This window comes from Kogia breviceps, chromosome 3 (assembly GCF_026419965.1).
Source record: "Kogia breviceps isolate mKogBre1 chromosome 3, mKogBre1 haplotype 1, whole genome shotgun sequence".
NCBI classification, from domain to species: domain Eukaryota; kingdom Metazoa; phylum Chordata; class Mammalia; order Artiodactyla; family Physeteridae; genus Kogia; species Kogia breviceps.
In genome coordinates, this window is record NC_081312.1 from 104,937,218 (window position 1) to 104,951,836 (window position 14,619).

General features: G+C 39.3%; 2 protein-coding genes across 5 annotated transcripts in view; one reads left to right on the forward strand and one right to left on the reverse strand.

Moving 5' to 3' along the window:
• The window catches only part of CHRNA3 (cholinergic receptor nicotinic alpha 3 subunit), a 28,522-nt gene extending 21,222 nt beyond the window's left edge, over window positions 1-7,300 (forward strand). Inside the window, exon 6 of one of the 2 annotated variants that reach the window (XM_059058160.2) lies at window positions 2,939-7,300. In XM_059058160.2, the coding sequence (XP_058914143.1) occupies window positions 2,939-3,067 (129 nt within the window). In that variant the 3' untranslated portion in view covers window positions 3,068-7,300. The remainder of the gene's footprint in view (window positions 1-2,938) is intronic. The other variant, XM_059058159.2, reaches the window with a different exon arrangement.
• Window positions 5,662-14,619, reverse strand: part of CHRNA5 (cholinergic receptor nicotinic alpha 5 subunit) — a 61,642-nt gene continuing 52,684 nt past the window's right edge. The window contains exons 3-6 of one of the 3 annotated variants that reach the window (XM_067029427.1): window positions 13,861-13,905; window positions 12,399-12,508; window positions 9,928-10,759; window positions 5,662-7,142 (exon numbers count right to left, since the gene is read on the reverse strand). In XM_067029427.1, coding sequence (XP_066885528.1) covers window positions 6,981-7,142; window positions 9,928-10,759; window positions 12,399-12,508; window positions 13,861-13,905 — 1,149 coding nt within the window. In that variant the 3' untranslated portion in view covers window positions 5,662-6,980. The remainder of the gene's footprint in view (window positions 7,143-9,927; window positions 10,760-12,398; window positions 12,509-13,860; window positions 13,906-14,619) is intronic. The other 2 variants (XM_059058162.2, XM_059058163.2) reach the window with 2 other exon arrangements.

Here is a 14,619-nt window from a genome sequence, read left to right on the forward strand (position 1 = left end):
GGACATGCTGCTGTTTACATAGAGTTTTCTAGATCTCCTGTTCACCCTTCTTTTCTCTTTCCCTGAACTGTTTTTGTACAGATGGGATACCTCTGCTCCCAGCTTCTCCATCTCCTAGCTTTTTTTTTTTTTTTTTTTTTTGCAGTATGCGGGCCTCTCACTGTTGTGGCCTCTCCCGTTGCGGAGCACAGGCTCCGGACGCGCAGGCTCAGCAGCCATGGCTCACGGGCCCAGCCGCTCCGCGGCATGTGGGATCCTCCCAGACCGGGGCACGAACCCATGTCCCCTGCATCAGCAGGAGGACTCTCAACCACTGCGCCACCAGGGAAGCCCTCCTAGCTTTTCTTTTACATCGCTGCCCCAGGTGAGGTCCTTACTCTCCTCCCTGTTTCTTTCTGGGGCTGTATTTACCCTTGCCAGTCATCCCAGCTCTTGAGTTCTTTATTGCAGCTTGTCTGTTGTTCACACTTGTATTTCCACTTGATACTTCTATAACACTGCTTGTTCCTAACTTCGTGTCTCCAGTATTCTCTCCTATCCAGTGACTATCTGGATAGTCTCAAAAGACTGTCTTGTTTAGTTTAAATCCTTAACCTATCTGTTCCATGAATTTTCTTTCAAATACCTATGTTTGTGTATTGGGGGCCTGTAAACTCACCTTTTCTGGGGGTGTCAGCCATCCTTACTGAACTGTGTTTGAGGGGCCCAAACCCAGGCTTCCCAAGGCAGAGGACCCGCATGGCCACAAACTGGGCTAGAGCCCCCCCTTCAGGGGCGTTTCCTCCCCTCCAGCTGACCTTGTCTGTGAGGATCTCCTCCACGTCCCTTTCACTCAACTGCAGTTGTTCATCTTTGATGTGGGGAGCAAGGAGGGAAGCCTCAGGCCCCACCAGTCAGTGGGCGCCTTCTCTGCTCTTCCCCTCATCCAGGCCCTACTTTGCTGACAAGTGGCCCTGCCTGCATCTCTGGGCTGGGAGTGGCAGGCTGGAAAGAGGCACGTTGGTGGAGAGAAGAGCACAGCCAAGCCTTCCCCAGTCCTTCCCTCCACCGAGACCCTCCTCTTCCAACCGCATGCTCACACTCAGCAGGCCACACCTGCCCAGGTTTCTGACAGCCATTTAATTTTTTTTTTTTTCCAGTATGTGGGCCTCTCACTGTTATGGCCTCTCCCCATTGCGGAGCGCAGGCTCAGCGGCCATGGCTCACGGGCCCAGCCGCTCCGCGGCACGTGGGATCCTCCTGGACCGGGGCACGAACCCGCGTCCCCTGCATCGGCAGGCGGACTCTCAACCACTGCGCCCCCAGGGAAGCCCTCTGACAGTCTTTAAGGCACAGTCTCCTCTTGTTTCTGGACATGCAGGGCTGGGCTGGGAGACAGAGCCAGGGGCTTGAGCTAGTTCACCATTCTGCCTAACACTCATCGACCTGTTCATGCATCATTAGTGCCAAAGTTTTCAGAGAATGACCAGTATCGTTGTGCCTTAAAGACTCAGAGTTAAGACATAAAATTAAGTTTCACCCAGCTCTGTTTGCAGCACTGTGTGTATTCATGTGTAAAACCCAAGTCCCCTCTTTCTTCACCAGGCTAAACCATGTGAAGTGCTCTCAGAGGTAGATTTATACTTGGTTAATGGTCATTTTTTAAATCAGCATTAATATCAGTAGGTATTATTCATTGAGGACCCTGTGCCAGCCACATATTTCATTTAATCCTCATAACAACTCTCTGAAGTCGGTACTGTTCTTATCCCCGATTTACCAGTGAGGACATTGAGGCTGAGAGAGGTCACGTAATTTACCCAGATTCTCACGCCTAGAAAGGAGCAGAGCTGGGATTATAACAAGTCTTGGTTTTCCTGCCCCACTGCCTCCTAGGCCCTAGGAGGTTTCGCCAGAAGGGGAGTTGGCAGGAAGCACAGGGTCTATTGTATATTGGAATCTTTTACACCCAAAGTCTTAGGAATTCAAGTAAAGTAACTGGTGGCAAATAGGGCATTATAGCTCTAATCCACTGACTTCTCAGTTTCATCGGAGGGACACATTCACTCAAGCTCATAATGGTGAAATAAAATCCTTTTCTCCCAGCCCCATTTCAGTGCACTTAATTAAATTACTAAATCACATGCTGCCTCTTTATTATGTGATTATTTCTTCAAACTCAGTTGATTCATGGATTCCCTTTTTCTCAATCCACTTATGGTTTCCTTTCTGAGTTGTCTAGTATAGTTAATGTACAGTTCTCCCTCCTATTTCAAGCCTAAATTGAAGCTGTCTTACATACAATTAGTCTTGCTCTTTCTTCCATCTTTTACTTTATGGTCAGCATTTATTTCTGATCTTGAACCTGTTCTATAACTGTACAGAATTCCATGATACTTTGGCCTTCTAATTGAAGATGATATTTGGCTAGTTGGGCATTGTGGAGAGGGGGCGGTGGGAGAGGAAGTGATGATGGGCTTGCCCTGATGTGCTTATTTCATTTTTGAAACAGATGTTAAAAGGAAATTAGTATCTACAACTGGATAAGAGCTAGTACTTTGAATTATGTTGGATTGTATTAGCTATTCTAACAAAGGCCCAGAATCCTCCTGCAGAGGTGTAAATCAAGTAACTGGTTTTAACTAACTTTATAAATTGGAATTCAATTTGGGGGGAAAAAAAGGGTTACATAGATATTAAGAAATTTCTGATTTAAAACAGATTTAATATGACAGATATTTTATTCCTGTTTCTCTAGCGCATAAAGAGAAACTTGAGAATGGTAGATTTCCTCAGACTACATCAATTAGAAAAAAAAGGCTTCTTGCATATTGGCAAGCAGAATGGCTTCTTCTACTGAAACATTTATTAAATATTCAATATTGAAAATGTGTTCACCTTGCCTTTTCCTTCCTGCTCTATTTTTTCCTCTTTCATGATTTTTGTTTTTGTCTTTCAGATTCAAGACGATTGGAAGTATGTTGCCATGGTAATTGATCGTATATTTCTGTGGGTTTTCATTCTGGTGTGCATTTTAGGGACAGCAGGATTGTTTCTGCAACCTCTGATGGCCAGGGATGATGCATAAGCACTAAACTGTGTGTTACTTATGAGGTTACTTATGTGTATTGGGGGAGAGGGGGCTCACTGTTTTTTTAATTTTATTTTTTGTTGTGGTAAAATTCACTTAGCATAAAATTTATCATCTTAACCATGTTTAAGTGCACAGTTCAGTGGTATTAAATATATTCACATTGTTGTGTAACCATCACTGCCATCCATCCCCATAACTCTTCATCTTGTAAAACTATAGACCAGTTAAACAATAACTCCCCATTCTCCCCTCCCACCAGCAACCATCATTACACTTTGTCTTTATGACTTTGACTACTCTAAGTACCTCGTATAAGTGGAATCATATGGTATTTGTCTTTTTGTGACTGGCCTGTTTCACTTCACAGAATGTCCCTAAGGTTCATCCATGTTGTAGCATATTTCAGAATTTCCTTACTTTTTAAAGCTGAATAATAGTCAATTTTAAGTATATACATTTTGCTTATCCGTTTATCTGTTGATGGACACTTGGGTTGCTCCCATGTTTTAGGTGTTGTGGATAATGCTGCTATGAACATGGGTTTACTCTCTCCAATACCTTGCTTTCAGTTCCTTTGAGGATATACCCAGAAGTGGAATTGCTCGATCATATGGCAATTCTACTTTTAATTTTTTGAGGAACTGCCATACTGTTTTCCACCACGGTTATACCATTTTATATTGCCACCAACAATGCACAAGGGTGGATTCTCCCCAGTTTCTCCACATCCTCCTCATACTTTTTTTGGTTTTTTTTGATAATAGCAAACCTATTGGTTGTGAGTCAGTATCTCATTGTAGTTTTGATTTCATTTCTCTAATGATTAGTGATTTTGAGCATTTTTTCACATGCTTATTGGCCATTTGTATATCTTCTTTGGAGAAATATCTATTCAAGATCTTGGTCCATTTTTGAATTGTGCTTTTTATTGTTACGTTTTAGGAGGTCGCTATGTATTCTAGATATTAATCCTTTATCTGATATATGATTTGCAAATATTTTCTCCCATTCTGTGGGTTGCCTTTTTACTGTCAGTAGTGTCTTTTGATGCACAAAATTTTTTAATTTTCATGAAGTCCAATGTCTGCTTTTTCTTTCATTACCTGTGCTTTTTGTGTCATATCCAAGAAATCTTTGCCAAATCCAGTGTCATAAAGCATTTGTCCTGTTTTCTTCGAAGAGTTTTATTGTTTTAGGTCTTACATTTAAGCTTTTTCTTAACAGCTTCCTATCATCAAGCTATTGGCTTTGCTTTTGACATTTCAAGGTTTACTTATTATCCAGTTGTCTTGACTTTTGTTAAAAAAAAATTCATGCAAGAAAAATGTCAAGAGAATTATGGCTAAATGAATATTGAACCAGCCTTTTGGGTAACGTAATGTCAGAATATAATTCTTCTACAGTGATAAGTAGCATGCTATGCTATGGACCATGTAAAAATGGATTAAATATGAAAACTGTTTTTTTTTTTTTTTTTAGTGGTCGAGATGTAACTGGATTAAAAAAAACCTTACTGTTCAGAAATACGAAAAATCGTCTTGTTCAGTATCACAACAGATTTCCCAATGGTTTTCTTATTCAGCTCACAATCTCCTTGCAGTTTATACTGTTTCAGTAAGGTCTCACTACTATCATTTCTTAACATGCACTTTTTTTTTCCTGTTTTTCAAGAGTCTAAGGATCATGCCCTCATTGTAGATGGCCTCAGTTATTTATCTTGCATAATTCTAAATTATTATACTATGAGAAATTATGCCTAGTCATACAGTCATTGTTAATGAACCTTTAGAACGGGGTTTCTCAGCCGTAGCACTAGTAACATTTGGGGCCAGATAATTCCGTGGGGGGGGGGGTCTGTCCTGTACGTTGTAGGATCTTTAGCAGCACCCTGGCCCCTATCCACTAGATGCCAATAACATACCCCCATCCCTTGCTAGGTGTGACAACCAGAAATATCCCCTCAGGGGCAAAATTGCCTCTGGTTGAGAACCATTGCTTTAGACAAATTATTAAGGAGAGAGTATCCCATACTCCACTTCTGAATCTGAATAACTACTGGCAAGAGATGATGATTCACAGAGACCATTTTAATCTTCTCATTAGTCATTATGATGTTTTTCCTATGCAAAAATAAAACGGACAAAATTGCAGCCCACTGTGACTCATGTATCAGTAAGCCAAAAGAAGATTTCTATAAAATGTATTTACATGTAAAATTTTAAAGTAATAGTAGTGGAGATATAATAAGAGGGATCGGGGATATATACATGCTATGACAGCCAACTGGCAATTTAAACTCATCGAACGAGGAGACTTTCACTCACTAAATAGCATTAAATAACTGCCTAAAATAAAAGGCAAATTAGACAGGATCCCTTCTGCCTTCCAAAGAGTGTTGAATTGAACTTAGACCTGTTACTATAAATAAATAAGGCATTTGTTCTCTCAAGAGCTAAGAGTTCTAAATCGGATACAAGATTTCTGTCAGTATTTTCTTCCAGGGACATTAAAGATGAATTTTTTTTTTCTGTTTTTGTTTGTTTTTTTTATTTTTTTATTTTTTTGAATTTAATTTTATTTATTTTTTTATACAGCAGGTTCTTATTAGTCATCCATTTTATACACATCAATGTATACATGTCAATCCCAATCTCCCAATTCATCCCACCACCACCCCCAACCCCCCACTGCTTTCCCCGCTTGGTGTCCATACGTTTGTTCTCTACATCTGTGTCTCAATTTCTTTCCTGCAAACCAGTTCATCTGTATCATTTTTCTAGGTTCCACATATATGCGTTAATATGTGATATTTGTTTTTCTCTTTCTGACTCACTTCACTCTGTATGACAGTAGAGATGAAATTTTAACTTGTCTACCTGTGATACATGATACTGTATTGAATAAGTAAGTAGTAATAGGCTAAGACCAGATTATGTCTAAAGGCCCTTACAACACTAATATTCTAGTACTGTAACTGTTGGAATGAAAGATATAAAATTGAAACATCACAGGTATATAACAATGTGCTTATACATAATTACAATACCACCGTTAATCTTAGAAGATGGTTTTCTCACAGAACAATTTAGTAGTATCCACAGATGTGTTCTTAAAATGGGATTCACTTAGTTGTCATGGACACTTCTAAGATCAAAGATAAAAAGATGCTACCAGAATTTATATAGAAGGTGGTTCTATTAATTGGGGGAAAAAGTGGACAAAAGGATTGAAATGAATGTTAAGGATATGCTACTGCATGTTGACAGGAGTTATCTATTGTATGATTTCACGATGGAAGATAGGCTGTAAAAATAGTTAATAACTATTCAGTTTACGCATCTACAAAATAAAGTCAGCCTTAAAGGAGTTCCCAATTCCCATTTTTCATTTTTAAAAAATGTTGGTTATAGAAAAGCAGCATCACATTCAATCATTATCATACCAAGTAGTCAGCTTATTTAATACAGCAATATATTATACTTAAGATTAGCTCTTACCCAATGAATACAGGACAGAGAGAATTTTTAAATGTGTACCTTTACCAAATGAAATCAGTCTTCAAATACAACAGGAATTTTCCAGCACAGTCAAAAGATGAACTTAACTGTTGATTACAAAGCAGAATTAATTGACAGGATACAAACATTAGATTTTTACTAGTACAGTTTAGATAATATTTTGTGCTGCTATTTTTAAAAGATCAAATGTTATTCAGCTAGTTATTCCTTCAGTCACGCAGGTAGATGTTCTAATGGGCAATCTATTAAGATAAACTGATGTTAGTGTCTGTTAATCTGTTGAAGCTTGCATCAAATTTTAAACACAATTTACATTTTCATAATTTTATAGGTGCCATAAGAGATATGTGCCTTTTAACTAAATTCCTACTACAGCCCCTAGGGAAGTGTCACTTATTTGCATTTCCAATATGAATTGGTACTATTATATTGGCCCATTTATAGATAACTGGAACAAAAAGCCCAAGAGATCCAACAATTGAAACCAGAAGAAAAGTCCACAGAAACATCCGATCAAGAACCTGAGCTATGAATTTCCAATCTTCAACAACCTGTATCAAAAAACAAACAAAAAAAACCCATGTTAAATAATTAAGACACAAAATTCGTAAATTTACACATCAACTTGTAATATAAGTGGGTTATTTTGATAGAATTTTAATAAAATATAATACTTAGATATTTTATAGTAAACTTTAAAACATCTTTTTAATTCTTACTATATACAGTTATCTTTATTACCTGTTCAGCCCAGTAGTGTTTACTTATTTTAATTTTTGAAGATAATCCAGCCTGAAGTTAATTTCATGACAAATTAAAAGTTGGTTCAGAATAATATGTATTCAACAGCTGTTAATCTTCTTCCTCACCTCACCTGCTTTATTTTCCTAGGATTTCCTAGGGACCATTTTAACCTAAGCTCATGAATTCAGAGCTTCTGGTGAGCTCATTCCCTCCCTGTTTCCGCAGCCCAAGCAGGGCGCTGGCTCAGCAGGTGTGAGTGACCTCAAGGAAAGGGCAGGCTGAGACCAGGCCCCGAGCACCAGAGGCTCCCTCCCACCAGGCCACTTCATTGACCAAGAGCTTCCCTAGCCCCTGTTCTCTATGAAGCACCAGGTCTTCTACAGGAACTGTGCCCCAAGTTTCAGGATAATGTAGAATTTAGAGGATTATAAACACCCTACTGCTTCTCTACTTATAAGTTTTTTCCCCTGAAAATAAACTCCATTTACTGGCCCTCTTGGAAGGAGCCCGGATCCTTTTGCACAACACTTTGCAGACATTCATTAAATCCCATCTCAATGCATATCATTATCTAATATCTGTATTTTAAAAAATTTATTTTTGGCTGTGTTGCGTCTTCGTTGCTGCGCGCTGGCTTTCTCTAATGGCGGCGAGCGGGAGCTACTCTTCGTTGTGGTGCGCGGGCTTCTCTTGTTGTGGAGCATGGGCTGTAGGCACGTGGGCTTCACTAGTTGTGGCTCGTGGGCTCTAGAGCACAGGCTCAGTAGTTGTGGCGCACAGGCTTAGTTGCTCCACGGCATGTGGGATCTTCTCGGACCAGGGCTCGAACCTGTGTCCCCTGCATTGGCAAGCGGATTCTTAACCACTGCGCCACCAGGGAAACCCCTAATATCTGTATTTTTTTAAGACTCCATTGATAGCTTCACCTTATAAACTAATTATACTTAACCAAATAGAAACGTTATGATCCACAAGCATTAAAAGTTTATTAGATTAAAACAACATTGTAAATCAACTGTACTTCAATAAAAATTTTTAAAAAGTTTATTAAAAACATATGTCAAATGTCCCTTTGGGGGGAGGGCTGTTCTTTTACCGGATTCATTCCACCTGCTTACCATGCCTGCTAGAAATTTTTCCATTTAAAAAGCTTTAGAGATTAGAATTCATATACATTTTTTATTCTAGGTACTATTTTATTATTTTTTGATTATATTAGTTTCAGGTGTACAACAGTGATTCTAAGTTTTTATAGATTATACTCCATTTAACTTATTATAAAATATTGGCTATATTCCCTGTGCTGTACAATATATCTTGATAACTTTTTTATATATAGTAGTTTGTACCTCTTAGTCCCCTGCCCCTACCTTTCCCCCCTCTTTCCTTTCACCACTGGTAATCACTAATTTGTTCTCTATATCTGTGAGAGAATTCATATAATTTTAATGCAACTATTCAAAGTAAATTCAATTATGAAAATAGTACTATAGTCATAGCTTTAAAAATATTACACAGGGCTTCCCTGGTGGCGCAGTGGTTAAGAATCCGCCTGCCAATGCAGGGGACACGGGTTCGAGCCCTGATCTGGGAGGATCCCACATGCTGCAGAGTAACTAAGACCGCGAACCACAGCTACTGAGTCCGCATGCTACAACTACTGAAGCCCATGCGCCTAGAGCCTGTGCTCTGCAACAAGAGAAGCCACCGCAATGAGAAGCCCGTGCACCACAACGAAGAGTAGCCCCCGCTTGCTGCAACTAGAGAAAGCCACACGCAGCAACAAAGATCCAACGCAGCCAAAAACAAATAATTTTTTAAAATTACACAATAGAAATAAAGAATGACAAGACTGAAATATTACATGTTTTGAAAGAAAACTCCAGTTCAATATGATCACATTAATAAAATGTATTCATAGTTCAATTCTTGCATTTTAAATATTAACCTTAAATAAGGAGCCAGTGAGTTATTTTTCTATAATAAAGTTTTGAGCAAATTTTTGTTTTTAAGCAAATTAAGCATATTATTAAGTACTACACTAAGCTTCACTATACACGTTGATGTATAATATATAACACCTGAGAATACCTTACTGCTTTTGATTTCTCTAACATTCTTATAAGTGAACATCAAAAAGATTTATTCTAGAAAAATATCTTGGCTGTATTTATAAAGGCTCCATTAGACTCATTATTTAAAAAATGAAATCACTTTTGATAAACTATAATGCAGTTGTGCCTGCAGATTACTACAGAATCCAGAAACAAAGTTACTGAAGATCAAATTAAAAGTTAATCATGTCAGAGCCAAAAACCAAACGGCAGGATTACTATGCCTTAGAATAACAGAACAGTCAGCATAACACAAAGTGTTTTCAAAAGTCATCCAAGATGCTGATGGGGGAAAACGAGAGAGATTTGTGTACATGCCACATTTTGCAGATGTTTTAACTGAAATTTTAGTAAAGATTTTTACAGAACAGTGTGTCAACATCTCTGGCCCTCAGTCTATGCTTAGTCTTAAGGGTCATGCTGTTTGCCCAACTTAGAATCAAAACAGATCTGCATTTGTAAATACTCGGTCACAGACCTCACGGACATCATTTTCCTTCATGACGTGCCTTGTGATGTAGCGAATGGAATCAAGTGCAGCTTCCAGTGTGTTTCTAGAAGATTTTGGTCCACGGCTGCTCTCAGTTTCCTCCTTCTGACTGAAGCACCTATCTACGTGACTTCGCATGCAAAGCAGTGTTGGAAGCTTCTGAAGAAATATCTTGCGGACCCACGGAGCCATAGCATTATGTGTTGAGGAAGAACGGTGATGGATGTTGATAGCAAAGACAGTGACCATGATGGATAGTGTCACAAAAATCATGGTAAACACCAGGTACTCTCCAATCAGAGGTATGACTTTGGAAGATGAGGGTATGATCTCTTCAATAACAAGAAGGAAGACAGTCAGAGACACGAGTACTGAAGTGCAGAGACAAATCTTTTCACCTTCATTTGAAGGAAGATAGAAGACAAGTATGGTTAAAAATGAGAGCCCAATACAGGGTATAATAAGGAACAAGGTATAAAAGAGAGGCAGACGCTTAATTACAAATGAGTAAGTGATGTAAGGATACCAGCAACAGCTGTCGGTTCTGTTTCCTTTGCTTCCTGTTGCGCTCACAATTTCCCATTCCCCATTATCAAAAAAATCTCTCTTGTCAACATCTTGGTCCTCCAAAATTATATCAACCTGTGATCCATCGTAAGTCCAGGAACCAAATTTCATGGAACAGTTTTGGAGATCAAATGGGAAAAATGTGACATCAATGGTACAGGAACTTTTGTAGTTTGCCGGTGGAGTCCAGGTAACAGTGCCATCATACCTGACGACAGTTTTCGTACTGGCCCCTTCAAAACGTCCATCTGCACTGAAATACACACATGCACAGTAACAATGCAGAGATTAAACAACCCGGTAGTGCGTTTTACAAGCCTAATAGAAAACCTATACCATAGCATGAAATACTTTTAAAATTATTACACTTGAGATATACCTGCTCTATGTAGGGGACTCTAGTTCAAGGACACTGCCCTTAAATATCTAACTCCATTGAAACTAAACCCCTATTTCCATATCTACTCCAGGACTGACAGATCTATATTCACAGAATCCTGAGATTCAAGTGGTTGAAATGATTTCACTTTGATTACACACAAAATGTAATTAGGCTATTTATAACAATGGATGTGCACAGAGCCAGAACCTGAATCCACATTCCTAGATGCCCCCCTCTCCCCTCAATGCTCTTCTCCCTCCATGACAGATACTGGACGCTTCCTACACTGACAGGGAAAGAACAATAGCCCCAAGCTGGGCACAGCCCTGGAAAACAGCCGTCCCTCTCCAACTCTGCCATCATGTGAACTCACGCACTGGAGAAGTCTAGCAAGAAACATCACCACCAACATGAGCTATCTTCGAAATATTGTTCTCTATCTTAATATTCATGTGACTTTTGCACACTCCTATGTAATATATCCATGTTAAATATAAAAATGTTTGCAATGACTTAGAGTAAAATGATGTTCCAGGAAGCTGCATCATGCTTTGTTCACTCCTTGCATGTTGAGAAGCATGGAGGTAAAGGTTTGAAAAGTGAAAGATATTTTTTGCTTAGCATTTGCTCTGTCCTCATGTCAATGCCTTCTTGCAAACAAGACAAAGTGCATTAGGATAAGCACAAATTCCCAGAAACGTCCTGGAGTGGTTGGTCCTAGAAAAAAGTGAAACTGGCATCCAGAAGTATCCTCTCCCCTAAGTTAAAAACCATCCTCAAAACACACTTAGGTAGAATACCTACAAATATGAGTTAATAATGAATCCAATATTCCTCACTGTGGGAAAATTATTATACAGTATTTAAAGCAAAATTAGAAGGATGCACATTTAAACATAAACTATGACCTTAACTGTTTTTAACCATTACCAAAACATCTGGAAGGCAGCCTGCCAAATATGTAGTCTAGAAAATAAGAGTGTAAATGGGGATGTCAGGCTACACCCCACGCACCACGTGTAAGCTGTGTGATCCTGGACAAGTGTAACTATCTTTGGCCTCCATTTTCTCATCTGTCAAATAGATGTGATCATACCTAGTTCATAAGGTTATCTTGAGAACTGAATGAATAAAGATAAGGCACCAAGCATAATGCCAGGCACAGAGTAAGTCCACCATACGTGTAAGTTTATAACAGTGGTTGCCACCAAGTGATGGTATAACGGGATTGATTATATTCCCCCCAACTTCCTTATACCTTTTTGGACTTCCCAAATGTTTTACAAATTTTTGAAATCCGAGAACACTTATGATCAGAAAACAATATACCAAAAAAGGGAGAGGATCCACAGAACCTATTTGTAGGTTCATGAAATGAGAGAACACAAGATTAAGTCCTCTGACTTTATAGCTAAACAATTTTCAAAAGGAAGAAAAAATTACTAGTGCCTAATGGTAATACAGTTGTTTTCTTTTGAAAACAGAAAATGGTATTCTGGATATAACTTACTTATCAAACAAAACAATGTCTGGAGTCCAGAGAGAGTCTGAAGGGACTCGTATAACTTTTATTCCACTGTAGTCATCAGGGTTCCATCTCAATTTTACATCTATCCATTCCTTTAAAACAAAGAAAACTGACTCAATTTCAATAAAATTAACGGTCAAAGACACTGAAAGCTATACTCTCTTTGCCAAACCCAGACATTTTAGACACGAAGTCACCTCTACTCCCAATAAAGAAAACTCACCTCCACGTCCTTCTTATGGGCACTGGAGTATATAGCCCTGTCCCCTCATGTGGTGGCTCTAGCCATGGTCCTCAGGAGACACAGGCGAGGACCAGAGCTGCGTACGTTCATGGATCTGCTCAACACCTCTTCTCCCACCAGCTGACCATGCCCAGGAGCTGCAGCCATGGGCACCTAAAGTCCAAGTTCAAGGGAAGCATTCTCTTTTCTAGCTGTCTTGTCAATGACTGGCTGGACTGGTCCATGCAAAGAGTAGTTGGATTTATTACACATTCCACATAGTTAAACACCTTGTCCCACCTCCACACAGTAACAACTCTGTGATCACATCAAGACTTGCACCCCAAGGAAAGCACACATGTCTTTCAGGAACTGGGGGTTAGGAAACTGGCAGTAGGTATTAAAAATCAGCAATAATAAAGAACAAACAAAGGGAAGCACTCAACAGCAGTTGGGGACATCTGGCCCAGAAAGAAAAGAAGTCCTTCATATAAGAGAGACTATGAACATAAAATTAAATCATTACATTCTTGCCTGTTCCCATCTCACGTAAGAGTAAAAGCCAAAATCCTACAGTGGCCTAGAAGCCACTACTCATAACCTATGCTAGGAACACCCATCGGCCGCCTGTTGCTTCACTGACCTCATTTCCTACACCTGTCCCACAGCCACTCACCTCCAGCCAGCTGGCTTCTTTGCTGCTGCTCCGTGAACATGCCAGGTGCCCTCCAGCCTCAGGACCTTTGCATGTTTGTGTCCCTCTGCCTGGAACAGTCCTCCCTCAGATACTCACATAGTTTGCTTCTCCCCCTCCTTCAAGTCTTTGTTCAACTATTACCTTCTCAGTGGTACTTCCCCTGCCCATCCTATTTAAAAGTACAGTCCCCAACACTCCCTATCCGCTTTCCCAGTGTATTTTTCTCCAAGCTTATCAGCTTGAAAGGTACTATACAACTTCCTAATTATTCCCCCCATTGGAATGAAGTTCCTTGAGGGCCTAGACTTTTGTCTGTTTTGTTCACTGCTGCTTCCCCAGTGCCCAGAACAGTGCCTGGCATATAGCAGGCACTCAAATAATATTAACTGAATGAATACAAGACTCCATCTACTTCATCCTTCTACCTCCTGCCAATCCACCAAGACCAGATACTCATGCTACAAACCCTGTAATAACAGTGGCACCAGTCAACAGTTGGGTGGCTCTTTGAATTGTATACATACCTGCTTCAACCAGACATTGGTTGTCATTAACTGATTTTTCTCATCCTATGAAATAAAAATTTAAATAAGGCTGATTATTTCAATTACGGAAACAATAATCCTTTAAATAAGAATTTTCTCAGTTTTATATAAACACTCCTTTCTATATAGTACCTATGTTCTGTTCATCAATCCGGTTCTCTAGAAAAGCAGGATCTTTTTACCAGGCTAATTTCACATATTCCTTCCAACATACTCTGTATTTCAGATAAGCTTCCCGAAAGGACACCATTGGCATTTTTAGATTTAATCTTAATAGTCTCAGCTACTACATTTCCTCAAATCTAAGATGCAATCTAAGAATCACAACATTATTTTATGTACTTAGCACTAAGAAAGAAAAAGGCTGATAATGAATTGTAAGTTGTCATTAATTATAAGACATCTTGACTTCAGAAGTGCTAAAATGTGGAAAAATGTGCATCTTACAATCAGTGAGATACAATGTATGCATTCTTGAGGGACTATAACTTGTCATTTGCTTCTGCTGAGGCACACATTTGAATCTCTCCATGGAGCTGTTACGTAGAAAAAAATATGGAGGTCAGAGCCTTGAATGGCAACTTCATAAAGCTTTTACATCCTACTTTTCTAGAGGACCAGGGGTCCTTGCTACTTACACCTTCCTGCTGTCTTGCCTTCACTTACGCCAGTCCTTCACTGAATTTTCAAGGCTTAATTAAAGTGATAACTCTTTCATTAAGTTTTACTGAAATATCA